This window comes from Suncus etruscus, chromosome 7, assembly GCF_024139225.1.
Source record: "Suncus etruscus isolate mSunEtr1 chromosome 7, mSunEtr1.pri.cur, whole genome shotgun sequence".
Taxonomy (NCBI): domain Eukaryota; kingdom Metazoa; phylum Chordata; class Mammalia; order Eulipotyphla; family Soricidae; genus Suncus; species Suncus etruscus.
In genome coordinates this window covers 35085138-35101684 of record NC_064854.1, presented here as the reverse complement: position 1 = coordinate 35101684, position 16547 = coordinate 35085138, and the positions used below count along the sequence as shown (strand labels likewise).

At 36.8% G+C, this 16547-nt stretch overlaps 1 protein-coding gene and 1 pseudogene across 3 annotated transcripts in view; one reads left to right on the top strand and one right to left on the bottom strand.

The window, feature by feature from the left end:
• Nucleotides 1–14801, top strand: part of ARHGAP12 (Rho GTPase activating protein 12) — a 128974-nt gene extending 114173 nt beyond the window's left edge. For all 3 annotated transcript variants that reach the window (XM_049777162.1, XM_049777163.1, XM_049777161.1), the window contains 7 exons: nucleotides 3809–3911; nucleotides 5894–6010; nucleotides 8806–8904; nucleotides 10542–10619; nucleotides 10722–10856; nucleotides 11106–11208; nucleotides 12399–14801. In XM_049777162.1, coding sequence (XP_049633119.1) covers nucleotides 3809–3911; nucleotides 5894–6010; nucleotides 8806–8904; nucleotides 10542–10619; nucleotides 10722–10856; nucleotides 11106–11208; nucleotides 12399–12573 — 810 coding nt within the window. In that variant the 3' untranslated portion in view covers nucleotides 12574–14801. The remainder of the gene's footprint in view (nucleotides 1–3808; nucleotides 3912–5893; nucleotides 6011–8805; nucleotides 8905–10541; nucleotides 10620–10721; nucleotides 10857–11105; nucleotides 11209–12398) is intronic.
• On the bottom strand, nucleotides 9889–10028 carry LOC126014607 (uncharacterized; annotated as a pseudogene).
• Nucleotides 14802–16547: the final 1746 nt, after the last annotated feature.

The following is a 16547-nucleotide window of genomic DNA, read 5'->3' as shown; positions in this document are numbered from 1 at the left end:
AGCAACACCATCAAAAAATGGGGAGAAGAAATGAACAATTTCTCAAAGAAGACACACAAATGGCCAAAAGGCACATGAAAAAATATTTCACATCATTATCAGGAAGATGCAAATTAAAACAACAATGAGGTACCATCTCATGCACAGAGACTGGCACACATCACAAAGAATAAGAACAAAAAGTGCTGCTGGGGACGTGGGGAGAAAGGAACTCTCAGTTCACTGGTAGGAATGCCGTCTATTCCAGCCTTTATGGAAAACAATATGGAGGTTCCTCAAAAAACTGAAAATTTACTCCCATATGATCCAGATATACCATTCCTAGAGATATACCCTAGGAACACAAAAATGCAATACAAAAATCCCTTCCTCACACATATGTTCATTGCAGCTATTTATAATAGCCAGACTCTGGAAACAACCAAGATGCCCTTCAACAGATGAGTGACTAAAGAAACTGTGGTACATTATACACAATGGAATTTTATGCAGCTGTCAGGAGAGATGAAGTCATGAAATTTTCTTATACATGGATGGACATGGAAACTATTATGCTAAATGAAATAAGTCAGAGGGAGAGAGACACACACACACAGAATAGTCCCACTTATCTATGGGTTTTAAGAAAAATAAAAGACATTATTGTAATAATGCCCAGAGATGAGAGCTGGAAGGACAGGTTCATGATGTGAGTGCAGTTAGAACACTAACAACTGTGACAATGTTAATGAGTGAGATAAGGAGAATGCCTGTCTCGAATACAGGCAGGAGGTGTGGATGGAGAGAGAAGGGGTACATTGGTAGTGGGAATGTTGCACTAATGAAGGGAGGGAGTGTTATTTTTGTGATTGAAACCCAACTATGGTTTGGGTTTAACAGCTCTTGGTTTAAACACCAATCACGGTATTTAAAGATACAAAAAAAAAACAAACAAAAAACCCAAAACCTTAAAAAATAATATCAAAAAATAAAAAATCATTCTAATTCAAATATAGAAGAAATTGCATTGTTAAAATAACCATTCAACCCAATGTATATATTGATTCAAAGCAATCTTTGACAAAATTCCACAGATATAACACTATTAAAATTTGTATAGAGTAACAAATTCTCTGCTAAAGACAGTTTGAGAAAGAAGGATGTGGCATTTCCAGATTTTAAATCATAAATCAAAACAGCAAGGTACTGTAAAAGAGAGACTGTCTAACCAATGGATTAGAATTGATATCCTAGATGTAAATTTAGATATACAGAATGCATGAAGTAGGGTAAGAAAACTCTTTAACCCAAATGGTGCTGAGAAAACTGGATAATCACATGCAAAAATAATATGTCACATCGTACAAAAATTTAATTCCTGGGACTGGAGTGGTTGCACAGCAGTAGGATGTTTGCCCTGCATGCATCTGACCTAGGATGGACCACGATTCGATTATCCCATATGGTCCCCTCAGCCAGGAGTAACCCCTGTGCATCACTAGGTATGGCCCAAAACAAACAAAAATATTTAATTTCTAGTGGATTAAAAATCATGAGAATTGAGGCCAGAGATACAGTACAGTTGTGTTGTATGTGGCTGACATAGGTTTGATCCCCCGAATCAACCAAGAGTCAGCTCTGAATATCATTGTTTGTGATCTTAAAACAAATGAAAACAAACAAGCAAAAACATAAATAAATAATTTTCTTGAGAAATAGACTATCCATAAAATACATTGGGGAAATTATAGGCAGAATGTCTGAATTTCAAAGCTGTTTAAAATGAAAATAATATCAAAAACAAAGAAGGCTACATCAAATTAAAAATTTCTACATGGTAAATAATAATTTGGGCTAAATAATTATATTCTATCTACTGAATGGTAGAATATAATTTTATACAACACATATACATAGAACACATTTTATACATTGATAAAGATTATTATCCAAAGCATATGATATTGAGTCTTTTTAAATGAAGTGAAACCAAATGAAGGATAAATACAGAATCATATCACTTATATATGGTATTTAGAACATTGTAGGCCCAGAGTATAGTGAGAAGGAAAGAAATTGAGTGGAGGAGGAAAAACACAAATATGAAAGAATGGGGAACAGGGGCCAAGAGGTCTCAGGTGCATTGGTGGTGTTAAGAAAGAACAGTACTGAATATTCATGCTAGTTAACAACAATGAAATCATGAAACCCAAACTTTAACAATCAAAACTTAAAGTGGGCCTATAACGCTGGCAGGCTGCAGGGGCTGGTGACATGGGATAGACTCGGAACATTAGTACAGGGAGATCAACATGGATAGTGGAATTGGCCCTGATACATTGTATGTCTGAAACCAAACTATGAAGAACTTTCTGAATCACAATACTTCCAATATAATTTTTTTCAAAGAAGCTCCTTCAGTTCAGAAATGGCGATGTCCAAACTGGAATAGATACTCAGGTCTAGGGAACAGAATAAAGAAACCAGAAACAGGTTCTGTTTCTAAATGTTCTCTGACTACTTCTTCTAGATCTAATATAGAAAGTGAGAAAATTGGCCAGTTCAAGAAGAAATGGCAGCCTTTATTCTGTACACAAAAATTAATTCTAGAGTTAATAAAGAATGGGGGGGAAAGGGCCTTTAATTTTTAGAACCTAATCATTTTTATTAAACATACCGTATTTTCCGGCGTAGAAGACGACTTTTGAAACAAAAAAAAAAATGTCAACCGAAAATCGGGAGTCGTCTCATACGCCGAGTATATCCCGAAAAATGTTTCAATATGCCGCTATACGAAAATTGTTTGAATATTGCCACAAAACGAATTTTCCAACTCGATCCTGCACCAATCACTGCGAAGCTGCTCAGACCGCCTCTCTAACAGCCAATCCAAGCAGGCTTTTTATGCATGCAAATTAAACAATGTTCTGGCCCGAATTTACACTGTCAAAAGCCTGCTCAGATTGGCCAGAGTCAGAGAGGAAGTCTCTTACAGTATAACCTTTGAACCTTTGCTTGTTGTGATTGGCTCACTGTGGTACATGAGCACGGGAACACATGCAGCACAGGAACGTTCTGTCTGATACAGCGAATATAGGCCTAAACCTATGTTTTAACTGCAAAATTGGTGGGTCGTCTTATACGCCGGCAAATGCGGTATAAAAAGTGATAAAAGTTTGCCTTTTTATATGAACTAGAGGGTTACTTTTAACTTCAGACATCCAGGAATCTATGTCATGATTAACCCTTGAAGTGCCCAGTGTTCCTTTGGCTAGTTTATCATATGTTGTGACTCAGAATATAGTTTTATCATATTCTTTTGTAATAGATTGTAGCTGACCTTTAAAAACTCTTCCCAGTCATATACTATTGATCAAAACAAATTAAGATAAACCATTATTGTTGAGAGGTCTTATACCTAAGGAATTAGCAGATATTGTTGATTTTGAAATTCAGATGAGATTAATGAAATTTAAAAAACCTTATTTTTAAAGCTTTTCTGTTTGGGGGCCATATCAAAGATGCTCAGTATTTACTCCTGGCTTTAAATTCAGGCCTGGTAGTACACAAGAGAACCATATGGGGCTTTGGGAGTGAATCCAGGTCAGCTGCATTTAAGGCAATTGCCCTACCCTTTGTGTTATAGCTTCAGCCTCGGAAACAATATTTTTATTACAATTTATTAGCTATATATAAGTCATGTATACTGTATAATTAGTTTTCCAAAAAATCCTTCTGAAGAATCAATTACCAGTCATCTGATAATTATGCTAGTACATCTTCTGTGATATAAAAAGTAACACACGTTTGGGAAATGTCTATTCAATAGACAGGTGAAAAAGATGAAGCTTTTGAAGAGGAGATCCCAGATTCGCCAGGAATAGAAAAGCATGATAAAGAAAAAGAACATAAGGAGCCTAAAAAACTTCGTTGTAAGTTCTTCCCTGTATTTCTAATACTTTGTGTTGTCTTTTTCTCTCATAGCTCCTCAGATTTTTAAAATAAATACACAAAACCTAAGTGGCTCCTCAGTGTTAGGTGAAAACTCGTAGATTAGATAGCCGTGTTCTGTGTTTCAATTTCTCCTCTACTGCATCCTATGATATCAAGCTACTGTGACACTTCTAAGAGAAAAAAATGTTAGAATGCTCTTCTGTTGAGTCTTTTAGGAAGCTGAGCTTTGTTTGCAAATACATAATTCTTAAAATTTCAGAATCTCCTTAGTTTTGTTTTTTTGGGGGCCACATCTGATGGCACTTGGGTTATTCCTGGCTCTTCTCAGAAAACTCTTGTCAGGCTTGGTGGACACATGGAATGCTGGGGATTGAACTTGGGTCAGCTGTGTGCAAGTCAAATGCCCGATCCACTGTGCTATGGCTCCAGCCCCAAATCTTCTGTTACAAGAAGTCAGAAGTCATAGGGTATATTTTACTGTCCTTGGACACCTGGCAGCCACCTGTGCCCTAGGGAAGGTCTTAGGAGGGGCAGCTGGGACTGCCCAGGTCCTCCCTGCCTAGTATGCCATTGTGAAAGCCTGGACTTTCATTTAAATCACATTCCTAACAGTCCACTATTTATATGGATTCACCTTTGAGCTCTAAAATTTGTTATATCTGTTTCAGTAAATCTACATTTAGCTGAAAAATTTTAGTTTCCAAATATTGAATGATTATAGAGATTCGGTTCTGTTTCTATTGGCCCACATTCTAGTGAACTGGTCAGCCTACTATTGTTTTGCTGTGCATAATAGGACTATTTTACTGATACATTTTTTATGCTTCCAAACATTTTAGAGAAGCGAAATTTTACAAGTTTTCAATATTGTAACTTAAAGATAGTCTTAAAGATAATATAGAATATTTTCCATTCCTAATTCCTTATAAGATGCAACATACAGATAATCGTGATATATATGTGCATATCTATATATGGAGAGAGATAGTCTTTGGTCAGCGAGGATAAGGATTTTTATGTTTTATAGCTTTGTTTTGGGGCCACATCCATTGGTGCTCAGGGCTGACTCCTGGCTCTGCGATCCACTCCTAGCCGGGCTTGGAGAACCATGTGGAGTGCCAGGGATTGAACCTATGGATTTTGTTTAGTTTTGTTTTTGTTTTTGGGTCACACCTGGTAGCGTTCAGGGGTTACTCCTGGCAGGCTCGGAGGACCATATGGGATGCTGGGATTCGAACCACCATCCTTCTGCATGCCAGGTAAACGCCCTACCTCCATGCCATCCCTCCAGCCCACCTATGGTTTTGTTTTTTTTTTTTTTTTTTTTTTTTTTGGTTTTTGGGCCACACCCGGCGGTGCTCAGGGGTTACTCCTGGCTGTCTGCTCAGAAATAGCTTCCGGCAGGCACGGGGGACCATATGGGACACCGGGATTTGAACCAACCACCTTTGGTCCTGGATCAGCTGCTTGCAAGGCAAATGCTGCTGTGCTATCTCTCCGGGCCCCACCTATGTTTTTTTTAATTTGTTTTATTTTGTGTCACACTGGTAGCACTTGGGTTCTTTGTAGCTCTGTGCTCAGAAATTACTACTAGCCATCTTCGGGAATTATATGGGATGCCAGGGATTTTACCTAGGTTGGTTATGTGCAAGGCAAATGTCTTACCTGCTGTGCTATCTCCAGCCTCCTTTTGGATTGTCTGAATGTAATTAAGTTTAGAATTTTACCTTCTCAAACTGATGTAGAGTCAAAGGTGAATAGTAATATTTAGGAAATAATGATGATAAATTAGAATCGTTTATGGCTGTTTTGGTTACATAAGCTAAAGAAAGTTTTATATTACTTTATACCAAAGAAAAAATGTGTTTGATTTATTTTGTACTATGACTTTTACATGTGAGGTTAACTTACCAAAGGAGTTTTTATTTTATGAGATACTTAACATCTTTCTGTCTTTAAGCCATGAAAATGTCTAGCATAGATTCCTCAGAACAGAAGAAAACCAAGAAAAATTTAAAGAAGTTTCTTACTCGACGGCCCACTCTGCAAGCTGTTCGTGAGAAAGGTTACATTAAAGGTAGGTCATGATGCTTCTAATAATGAACTTAGCCCCATATTGATAATTAATACCTTCTAAATTAAGAATGAAAAAATCCTAAACAGTAAAATCACTTTTATTCTAAAGTTATTAGATTTTGTTATTAAAATATATTAAGGTGATTAAATTTGATTTTTTCAAATATTCATGAAGAGTTTAATTGAGGTTAATTAATAACGTTTTATTCTGGGTTATTTGCCTTTACCTCTATATTTGTTAATTCATTTACAAACAGGCTTCTTTCTGATTAAAGTGTAAAGTAAAATCACATATGTGTAAATATATTCACGTATAAGCAGGTTTCAGTCAAGCTTTCGAAAAGTGACTTGAGACAATCAAGCTTTCTAATGTGACATTTCTTCAGATTACAGCAAAGACAATATATGACATATCACTATATATGATTTGGTCTGTTTGTATGCAGTAGGCAAATAAAAAAGCTTCATGTAATGGTCACAGCCCACCTTTTTGCAAATGAATTTGATATAAAGTCTGCAATGATCATGCTGTGATACATTGCATATATCATATATTTGATTATGAAGCTTCTAAAAAGGATAATTCCTGAACATCTGTTTGCTAAGCATATAAATTAAAATTTACAAAAAGCTTTCATTAAAAAGATACTTAAAACTTCTAGGAAGAGTTCAGCTAATTAAGTGATTAAAATTAGGAGTCCTATAATATTCCAGATAATGCATATGGATCTATCAAGGACTTTAGAGCGTGTTTTTTTTTAAGTTTACAAGATAAATAATAGAAACTGCTGTTAATTTGTTCCCCAGGCCTTTTCATTGAGAAATAAACCTGAGCAATATAAAATGTGTCTCTTTAACATTTTTTTTTTCGGGCCACACCCTTTTGATGCTCAGAGGTTACTCCTGGCTAAGCACTCAGAAATTGCCCCTAGCTTGGGGGGGACCATATGGGACACTGGGGGATCGAACCGCAGTCCTTCCTTGGCTAGCGCTTGCAAGGCAGACACCTTACCTTTAGTGCCACCTTGCCGGCCCCACAAGTAACATTTTTTCTAAAGATTTAGTCCTGGCACATCATTTTGGAATATAGGTTGACATAAGCACAAATACTAATATGGTAGCTTATTGTTTAGTTTTGGAGCCATACCTGGTGATGCTCAAGATATAATTCTGGCTCTGCACTCAGGAATTATTCCTGGTGGGCTCAGGACCATATGGGGTGCCAGGCATCGAACCCAAATGTGCCACATATAAAGCAAGCGCCCTAGCCACTGTACTTTCACTTTTGCCCCAAGAAAGTAATTATTGAAAAATGCATTTTGTAATATCAAGTATTAGCACTATACATGTACATACATGTACATGCTTGCTCTAGTTTTTTAATATTTACTGAGTGCTAGCATGAGTCTGTGTTCTGAGTATCATTCTTACAAGAGTAATGAGGGACCAGGGTGATAGCTGAGGTGATGGAGTCACATGCCCAGTATGTTGATGTACATTGCTCATATGCTTGGGCTAGATCTATACATTTCATAGCCTTGTCCCAGTACTGGTACCACTGGGGGTGGCCCCTCTTATGTTATAGATCAGAAAAATAGTAAAGGTAGTCCAGGATCTGAGGCATTTGCCTTGCATGTAGCTGACACTGGTTCGAGCCTTGACATAGCATGTGGTTTCTTAAGCAGCATCAGGATTCTCTTGAGACAGTCAGGTAAAACTCCGGAACACTGCTCAGTATGGTCCAAATCCGCTACCCAAATTATATTTTAGAAGTATAAGTGTAAAAATAGAAAATGATGATTAATATGAAGACACTATCAATAGTGAAAAGTGACTGAAATGGGAGTCATCTCAAGAGTGGTCAGGGGATTTTTTCTGAAGAGATGATGCCTTATTAAGACCAGGAGTGAGTTTTCAACTGCAGCACCATCTTAGAAACTTCTGCAGCAGGAGAGCTAAATGGAGGAAGAAGGAAATGCACAGGCTGAAGCACAAAAGTTGAAGTGAAGAGCCAAGTAAACTGCTCAGTTCTGCACTGTGTAAGGCCACAAAAACAGAAGGAAAGAATAGCTGAGACCGTGGACTTAGTACAAACTAACATGCATGTAGTTTCGAGTTCATCTTGCTGGATCTGGAACACATCATCATCTGATTCCTGCTACCACCTTTGAGAGATAGACCCTCCTTGCTCATACCAAAACAGTCCCTTTAAGTCCTTTGCTCTGGGCCCAACATTCTAGCCTAGTTCTATTCTTGACAGCCTGAATGTAGCATGTCCAATGAATCATCCCTTTCTCTCTCAGCTGGAAAAAGAAAACAATACTAAGAGTGATAGGAAGAAGCTATATTTGGGTCAGATTGGTGGCTGTGAAGGCAATAGAAAGAAGATTGTCATGGGAAGTGTTCATGCAGTTCAGTTAGGAAGGAATGCTTTTAAAATGAAGTGGAAGAACTTGCACAGTGCAAAACATTTAAGGTGTATGACATGGACATCAGTGCTTGGGGTGTGATCTTTTTTTCTCTTTTACCAGAATCACACTTGGTACTGCTGAGGGCTTTTCCTAGCTCAGTGCTTTGAAATCTCTCCCAGCAGTGCTCAGGGGCCTTGCGGTGCTGGGCATTGAACCTGAGGTTTCTCTATATAAAACAAGTTCTCTAAACCTTTGAGCTATTGCCCTGGTCCCTTGGCTGCACTATTTATTGTCTGTTATGCAATCGTTGTGTTATTTTGTGACCTGAATTTTAATAAGGTAATTTATTTTTAAAAATATATAAATAAAATAAATCTTTTTTCAGACCAGGTATTTGGATGCAATATTGCCAGTTTGTGTCAGAGAGAGAATGGCACAGTCCCGAAGTTTGTGAAGTTATGCATTGAGCATGTTGAACAATATGGTAAGGAAGTTAAATTCTTTTCAATATTGTATTAAAAAATCTTTTTAATTAATTAAAGAACCGTGGTTTACAAAATTATTGATAGTTGAGTTTGAGGCTTATCTTTCAGTACTAATCCCACCAATGAACTAATCCCACTAATCAACCAACCCCTTGTTGTGCCATCAGAATTAAAGTATTTTTTGGGAAGGAGCCACACCCGGTGATGCTCAGAGGTTACTCATGGCTATGTGCTCAGAAATCGCTCCTGGCTTGGGGGACCATATGGGATGCTGGGGATCAAACCTAGGTCCTTCCTGGATCAGCTGTGTGCCAGGCAAACACCTACCACTGTGCTATCGCTCTGGCTCCAGAATTGAAGAATTTTCATGACAAACTAGTTCAACCAAGAGTGATCAAATGTTGAGACAGAGCCACCTTATTTGCAAAAAAACTTAGGTTTGTGTCTGTTTCAAACTAAAACCTTTGTAGACATCTATTAGTTTTCATTAATTATGGTCTCCTTTGAATTCATTTAGAAATGGCATTTGCTTGAAGTGAAGAAGGTGGTGATTGTGAAAGAGGCTTTATTAGGGAATGAATAGGCAGTGTAGAAGATAGATTTTGTTTACTGCTTCTCTTAATATAAATGAGGATGACATTTTGTAACTTAAATTTCAACCATGAAGTATGTAAACAAATCCCTTTAATGCAAAATTTTCTAGCAAACTAATGATTGTATGCTACATGTGAAAGAAATCAGTAAACTCCTAATTATCAATTGTTATTTTAGTCTCTGCTTAGTAATAAATTTATTATGAGCATTTACAGTGATCAGGTCATTTTTGTTTTTGGGCCACATGCAGCTGTGTTTGGGTACTACTCCCGGTTCAATGATCAGGCGTCATCCCTGGTGGTGCTGGGGATCAGGCAAGGCAAAGCACATTCAAAGCACAATCTTCCCTTTGAGCCAACTCTGACTAAATGACATACTTTCTTTCCTTCCCCTGTACTAAGATAGACTAGGCAATACCTCAGTACAATCTGAAGTTACTATCACTGCAGTTACTTTAGCAAATTTGGTTCCCTGACACACTTTTAAGTGGGTGTCTTAATTGTACTGTAAAATTATATTGAATGTGCCTTGTAAAATTATATACAACAATGTATTGATTTCATATATTATACTCCTTTACTTTTTGAACTATCCCCAAATGTCTGCTGGAGTTTAAGATAATAGTATTTCAAGAAAAGGAGAGGTAGTAGGGCACTTGCCTTACATGCAGCCCACCTGGGTTCCACCCATGGTATCCCATATAGTTCCTGGAGCACCTCCACAAGTCATTTCTGAGCACAGTGCCAGGAATAACCCCAGAGCCCCTAAAATACTAAAAGTTAGTATTTCAAATTTAATGAAATGATTCCCTTGAGATGTCCCACAGTTTATACAGTAACCAAAGTAGAGTTACTGCTGTTTATTAATAAAATTCTAAGTGAATCTCCAACTTTGTTTTGCCTGCCAAGCCTATGAAAAAGACACAGAGAGGGAAAGGTATTTGCGAGTTTGATTATGGGGCAACATTATTAAGAATCCTGAAACGTGTGTGCATGTTTCGAAACTGCAAAACGTTTGACATAAAAAACAATTTTTGCTTTAGGTTTGGATGTGGATGGCATTTACAGAGTAAGTGGTAACCTCGCTGTGATCCAGAAGCTGAGATTTGCAGTTAATCATGGTAAGATCATCCTCTATAGTTAAATTCAGATTAATAACTTATAGTTATTAAAATTGATGTGATGTAATTTAAAAAAAATGTTTTGCTGCCCCTGCTTTTCAGATGAGAAATTGGACTTAAACGACAGTAAATGGGAAGATATTCATGTCATCACTGGAGCCCTCAAAATGTTTTTTCGAGAATTACCAGAACCTCTTTTTACATTTAATCATTTTAATGATTTTGTTAATGCAATTAGTAAGTATATCATGATTTTTTCCCCCAGATTGAAAAAAAAAATAAGGATCTTAAAATCCTGAATAGAGGAAGCTTGTACTTTCTGTTTGATCTTAATGGAAACAAGTGTTTTCAAGGGATTGTTTTACTCCAGAAAATTTTAACATGACCACCAGAGGTCACTGTGTATTACCAAATCTATGTGTTACCAAACTGCCACTGCTTCCAGTTTTTGCAAAATCTCTAGTTGTTACCCTTTTTTCTCCCCAGAACAAGAACCGAGACAGCGAGTTTCTGCTGTTAAGGACCTTATCAAACAGTTGCCAAAGCCAAATCAAGAAACGATGCAGGTTCTTTTTAGACATCTTAAAAGGTGAGTCCTACAAATGAATCATACCCAAAAATAAGTAAGTATAGTGAGAGCTGAACACTTAGGAGATGCTCTGCTGGGTGCCCATGCTCATGCCAGGGTCATCCTGACACATGCTAAAACTCCTCTGTGCCCCATTTTGCCTTTTTGTGTAAAGGACACTCAGAACCTTTGAGCTTTAATGAACTCAGTATAATGGCCTGGTGAGTACATTAATATGCTTTCTTTTAATGCAAGGCATTTATATAATACCTAACAGGTAGAGCTGGTTAAAAATAAATGTTGCAGAAGTTAATACAAAGATGATATTGGCTATTAAATGAGACACATTATGTTACCTTAAAATAAAGCCATTGCCTCTAAATTACTACATAGCTATTTAATAACTATGTTTTTACTTCAGCTAGAATAGAACTAGAATACTAAAATGCCACTGTGGAACCAGAGCAGTAGTATTCTGAATAGGGTGTTTTTCTTTGCATATGAACAACTCTGGCAATCCCCAGCACCCCCAGCTAGTTCCCCACAGCCACCAGGAATGATCCCTGAGCTGAGCCAGGAGTAAGCTCTGAGCACAGCCAGATGTGGTCTTCCCAAAACAACTAACTAACCAAATAGTGTGTGAGAAAGTGAGACACAAGGGGAGAGGGTTGGGGAAAAAAAAGAGGGAGGAAAGAAGAGAGAGAGGAAGGGAGTGAGGGAAATTTTTCTCCTTGTTACCTTGGAATAACCATTAGTAGTTGAATTATACCTTCAATTCACATTTTCTTATTTTTAAAGACTAAGGTAGAATATCTCACATAAAAAGTTTGTTAAAATATAGTCATGCCTGTCAGCTTTTTATACAGAATAAAGCCTTCACAGGCTGGAGAGATGGGTAATGGTAAGGCACTTGGTTGTGCATAGCCAACGTAGATTTGGTCCCTGGTACCTTCTGTGATCCCCTGAGCCCAGCCAAGAGTCAGCTCTGAGCACTGTTGGTTGTAGTCCAAAACCAAAATAAAATAAGAATAAAGTAAAAATCCAGTGGGGGCATTTGCACTGACTTCTACTCGATAAAGTTGATATGTAGCTTAAGAAAATGAACATGTTTTATTTTCTGTAATAAACGCCTTCCTGTTTCTAACATGATTTACAATTGTTCCTTCTGTTTATTTCCTTTTTTTTACAATATTTATTTTTTCCTCCTTTAGAGTTATAGAAAATGGAGAAAAAAACCGAATGACCTATCAGAGTATAGCAATTGTTTTTGGTCCTACTCTGTTAAAGCCAGAGAAAGAGACTGGTAATATAGCAGTTCATACTGTCTACCAAAATCAGATTGTAGAATTAATTCTTCTGGAAATAAATTCCATCTTTGGACGCTGATGCTTGCTGAAGACAGCCTGTGGAATAGAAGCTGAATTCCATCGGATTTCACATCCTTTCTTATGTTGTATTTCATTTTTGGACCAAGCAGTGACTCTTTGATTTTGCACTTTTTTGAGGGGCAAGAAGGGAATGGGAGAGTCAAGACGTATATTAAACCCTCATATTTGCTGCTTTGTTGCAAGTTAATATAACTGTATGTGATCTTGAATTAATTCTGAATTAATTTTATCTTGAATGTTTGCATTTCATACTCTGAATTTCAGTAAAAAGCAAAACTTGTCATTCTGACCAGTCGTATACACTGGATAATTTGGTAAGGAAGCTACTGTGTTTGGTTTGAGTTTTTAATTTTTTTTTCCCTTAAACTGGATAATGTAGACTTTCCTCTCATGATGCATTAGGTTCATTACTTAATAGAATAATATTTAGTATCAGTTTTATTAAAAATACTTGGGCATTTAAAAAAAAAGTATCTGTTTAGAAACCTGTGTAATCCTTTTTCAGGGTTTCTTCATGCAGTAGCAGTTTCAGTGCTAAAATTTCTTAGAGCACACCTTTAATCCCCGGATGAAGGCTTGCTATTTTGTTCTGTGCTGCACGGCATCCTCATTGGATTTCTTAGTTGGCTTGTCTGAGCAGTACACTAATGTTACTTCAAACACTGTGATAAACTGGGGTTTTATTTAGCATAAGTCATTTCAGGGTATTTGGGGGTTGCCTGTGCTACACTGATTTGTGTAGGTAGCAATCCTAATTATATCTTGTGCCATACTGAGCTCTTGGTATGACCCTGTGGAAATAGACTTTATTTTATGTAAATACAGGCTAAAAAGACAATATCTTTTAGCTTATGTATATAATTGTGTTGTATAGTCTCAAGAGTTCATTCTAACCTTACATTTCTAATCACTATACTGGTAATCCTTTCAGTGAATATGAGGTTTCCTCCAGAAATAGGCCCTTATTTGAGAAAGTTAACTGTGCACTTTTAGATTTTAATTATATTTACAGGCAAATCACTGTAATGCAAATGGTACTGGAAAAATACCGAATAGAATTGCTAGATGCTCAATGCACTACAAGGGGAACCTTTTAGGTTATTTAATATGTACAGAATACATTAGAAAAATTTATTACAGAATTCTAACTGCCATATGAATAGTGGAAACCCATATGCAAATTAGATAGATGTCAGATGTGAAATGACATTACTAAATTTGAGAATTTCTTTTTACATTACTAATATAGATTGATTTGTATAATAAAACAGGGTCTGAAAGGTTTTGTTACAGAGAGCGTGGTTGTCTGTTGGAGATTTTTTTAATTGTATTTTTCTAGATTAACTGCTGTACATGAAATGTCTAATCTGAATAAAACTATAAGAGGTTTAGAGATTTTTCCATTGGAAATGTGCATTTTGGTTTCTCATTTTGTTTTTGATTTTGCATTTACTGGCATATTTTTAATACCTCACTTTAAGAAATCAACTGAATCTGGTATTTTCTGTGGTGAATACATTTTCTTCATTTCACACCTTCTCTATTTCCTGCTATGTCAACAACCTTTGTCACTCTTTCCCTACTTACTTCTTCATCAATTTTCAAAGTGATTAGTTTGTAACCAAGGTTCTTTTTCATAGGATGTATATTTATAATTTACAGATTGCCTTCACAGGAACACTGACTGCCCACCTGAGCAGTCCTGGAGAGAGAGCGTGCAGCCAGAGAATCAAAAGAACCAGTCATTTTTGTATGATCTGTCTAAAAGTCTCACCCGAGTTTTGTGATAAAAGTATTGTTTGTTGTTGTTCGTTAACAAATGAAGCTACCTGACAGGTATGGGAACAGATTGTTTTGGGCAGGGAGTCAAAGCCCCTAAATTAAAACATTTATATTTGCCTAAGAATTACCTTAATAATATACTATGTTTAGGACTGGATTATAATGTGGTTGTACACCAGGAAAATAATTAGATTCAAATCAGTGATGTTTTTCTGTTGATAGTTGTGAACATATCAAAGTTGAAATTTGTCCTGTGTTTCTTGTTTGTGTATGTGAAGTCTTAAATGTTGTATAAGTCTACAGCTAATCAGTTTATTATAATATTGTATGTGTGATGAGATCAGTTTCTTGTTTGTTTTTTTTTAATTTGTGAATTAAAAGTTCTCACTTTTTTTGGTAATAACAAAAGCAGTAATATTTTCCTGTCTTGACAGCTTGATTTTTAGTAGAAAATACATTAAAGGCTCAACTAATTTGTTGGTGGAAACTTATTTACTTCTAGGCCTTCTTTCAGAGTGTCATTTCAAAGGGAGTTGGCAATTAAAAGAAGAATTATGTTTAATCATTATATTTCAATTTGAAGGAGTATTCTTATTTAAAATTGCACAGCAATAAGAAATTTTACCTTTTACTCTGGTAATAGTTAATTATGAGATATCTAAAAAACATGTTACTGTTTCCTAGAAGTAAGTCCATAAAATCCCCCCTGTTCTTTCTTGGGGTCTCCAAGTCTTGACCAGAAAGGAGGCTTTGGGGACCTTCCTGGCAATGCACACCCAGTCAGTCAGTTGGTGGTGAGGATGTGGTGGATACGGTGGTGCTCATGTCCTGCAGTGCTGGGAACTGCCAGGGCCAGGTCTGGTGGTACTCAGAGACCATATGGTATCTGGGTCAGACTGGAGTTAGCAGCATGCAAGGCATAGTGTCTTAACCCCATATGCTAATCTCTCTAGTCCCTAGATTTTTTTCCCTTTTGTGAAAAACACAATTGTTGAATAATTCAGCCAAACTCTGGGATTGAGAAGATGTTACATACATATATGTGTGTCTGTGTAGATATGTGTCTATACACTGTTGCTTATATCCAGGTGACATCCATCACTGATAATATAGCAGATACCTGAGACCTTAACGCTATTTTAGTTTCATCTCACATTGCTAACTCATAACATTAGCTATTAAGATAGCAAAGAGGGATGTAGTAAACAGCACTGTAGAGCATTCCCTGGCATGTGTGAACCTGGGCTTGATACTTGGTACCAAACACATAGGCACAAAAGGATCACAAAAAGGAGAAGAAAGGCTACCCTATGATGTGCCAAAAGGTGGTGGTATTTATCCCTAGCTCAGGGAGAAATGTCTAGTTAAATATTTAAAGTAAACAGGTAGTTTCCAAGGACATTGGATTCTGCAACATCTTTAAGCATTTGAAAAAGTGTGTACATGTCTTATTAAAAAAGAAAAAAAAGATGAACATCACACCCTCACTGGTCTAATAACTCAGGTGTTTAAGTATTGTATCAATATGGAAACAAGAGTTTGTGGAGTTTGCTGGTCTTTCTGGCCTCCAGCCATCAGCTCTATTGACCCTCCTTTATAGAAAGCATTTCACCCCAAGTGCAACAGTAAGAAAGGTATTCAGTAGGACTTAAACCTCTCATTCTTGGAGGTGGAACATAGTTTTTTCTTTAGACAATATTCTAATGATAATAGATACAGTCCTGTTGAATGCACCTTTAGTTTGAGACGCACACAGCCCAGCTCCCCAGAAGGCAAAGGGGCTACAAACAAAACCAGCAGTCTTTAAATGATGGTGCATTAGAATCTATTGAAAATTCACAAGCTGTAAACTCAGGCCAAGCAGTCAGACTTAGTATTCTAGAGGAGGGGCAGGTTCAGAATGCCTAATGAGACTTTCTGTGACTACTAAAGACAAGGGAGTCCTGACGAATCTCAATTAGACTTCTCAACTGAAGTTTTGTGACCCAGTGGTGGTGGCAAATATATTCAGCTGGATCGAGCTTTTACAAATCAGCTTTATGTGAATATGGCACTAAAATGAACTCTTTCATTTCCTTCATTGCTTCCCTTCTCCCACAGGGGGGAAAAAAAAGGAAAAAGAAAAGTACTTTTATAGTGCTCTCAAAACAGAGCACTTGTAGAACAAGATAACTGTTTAACAAATCTAAT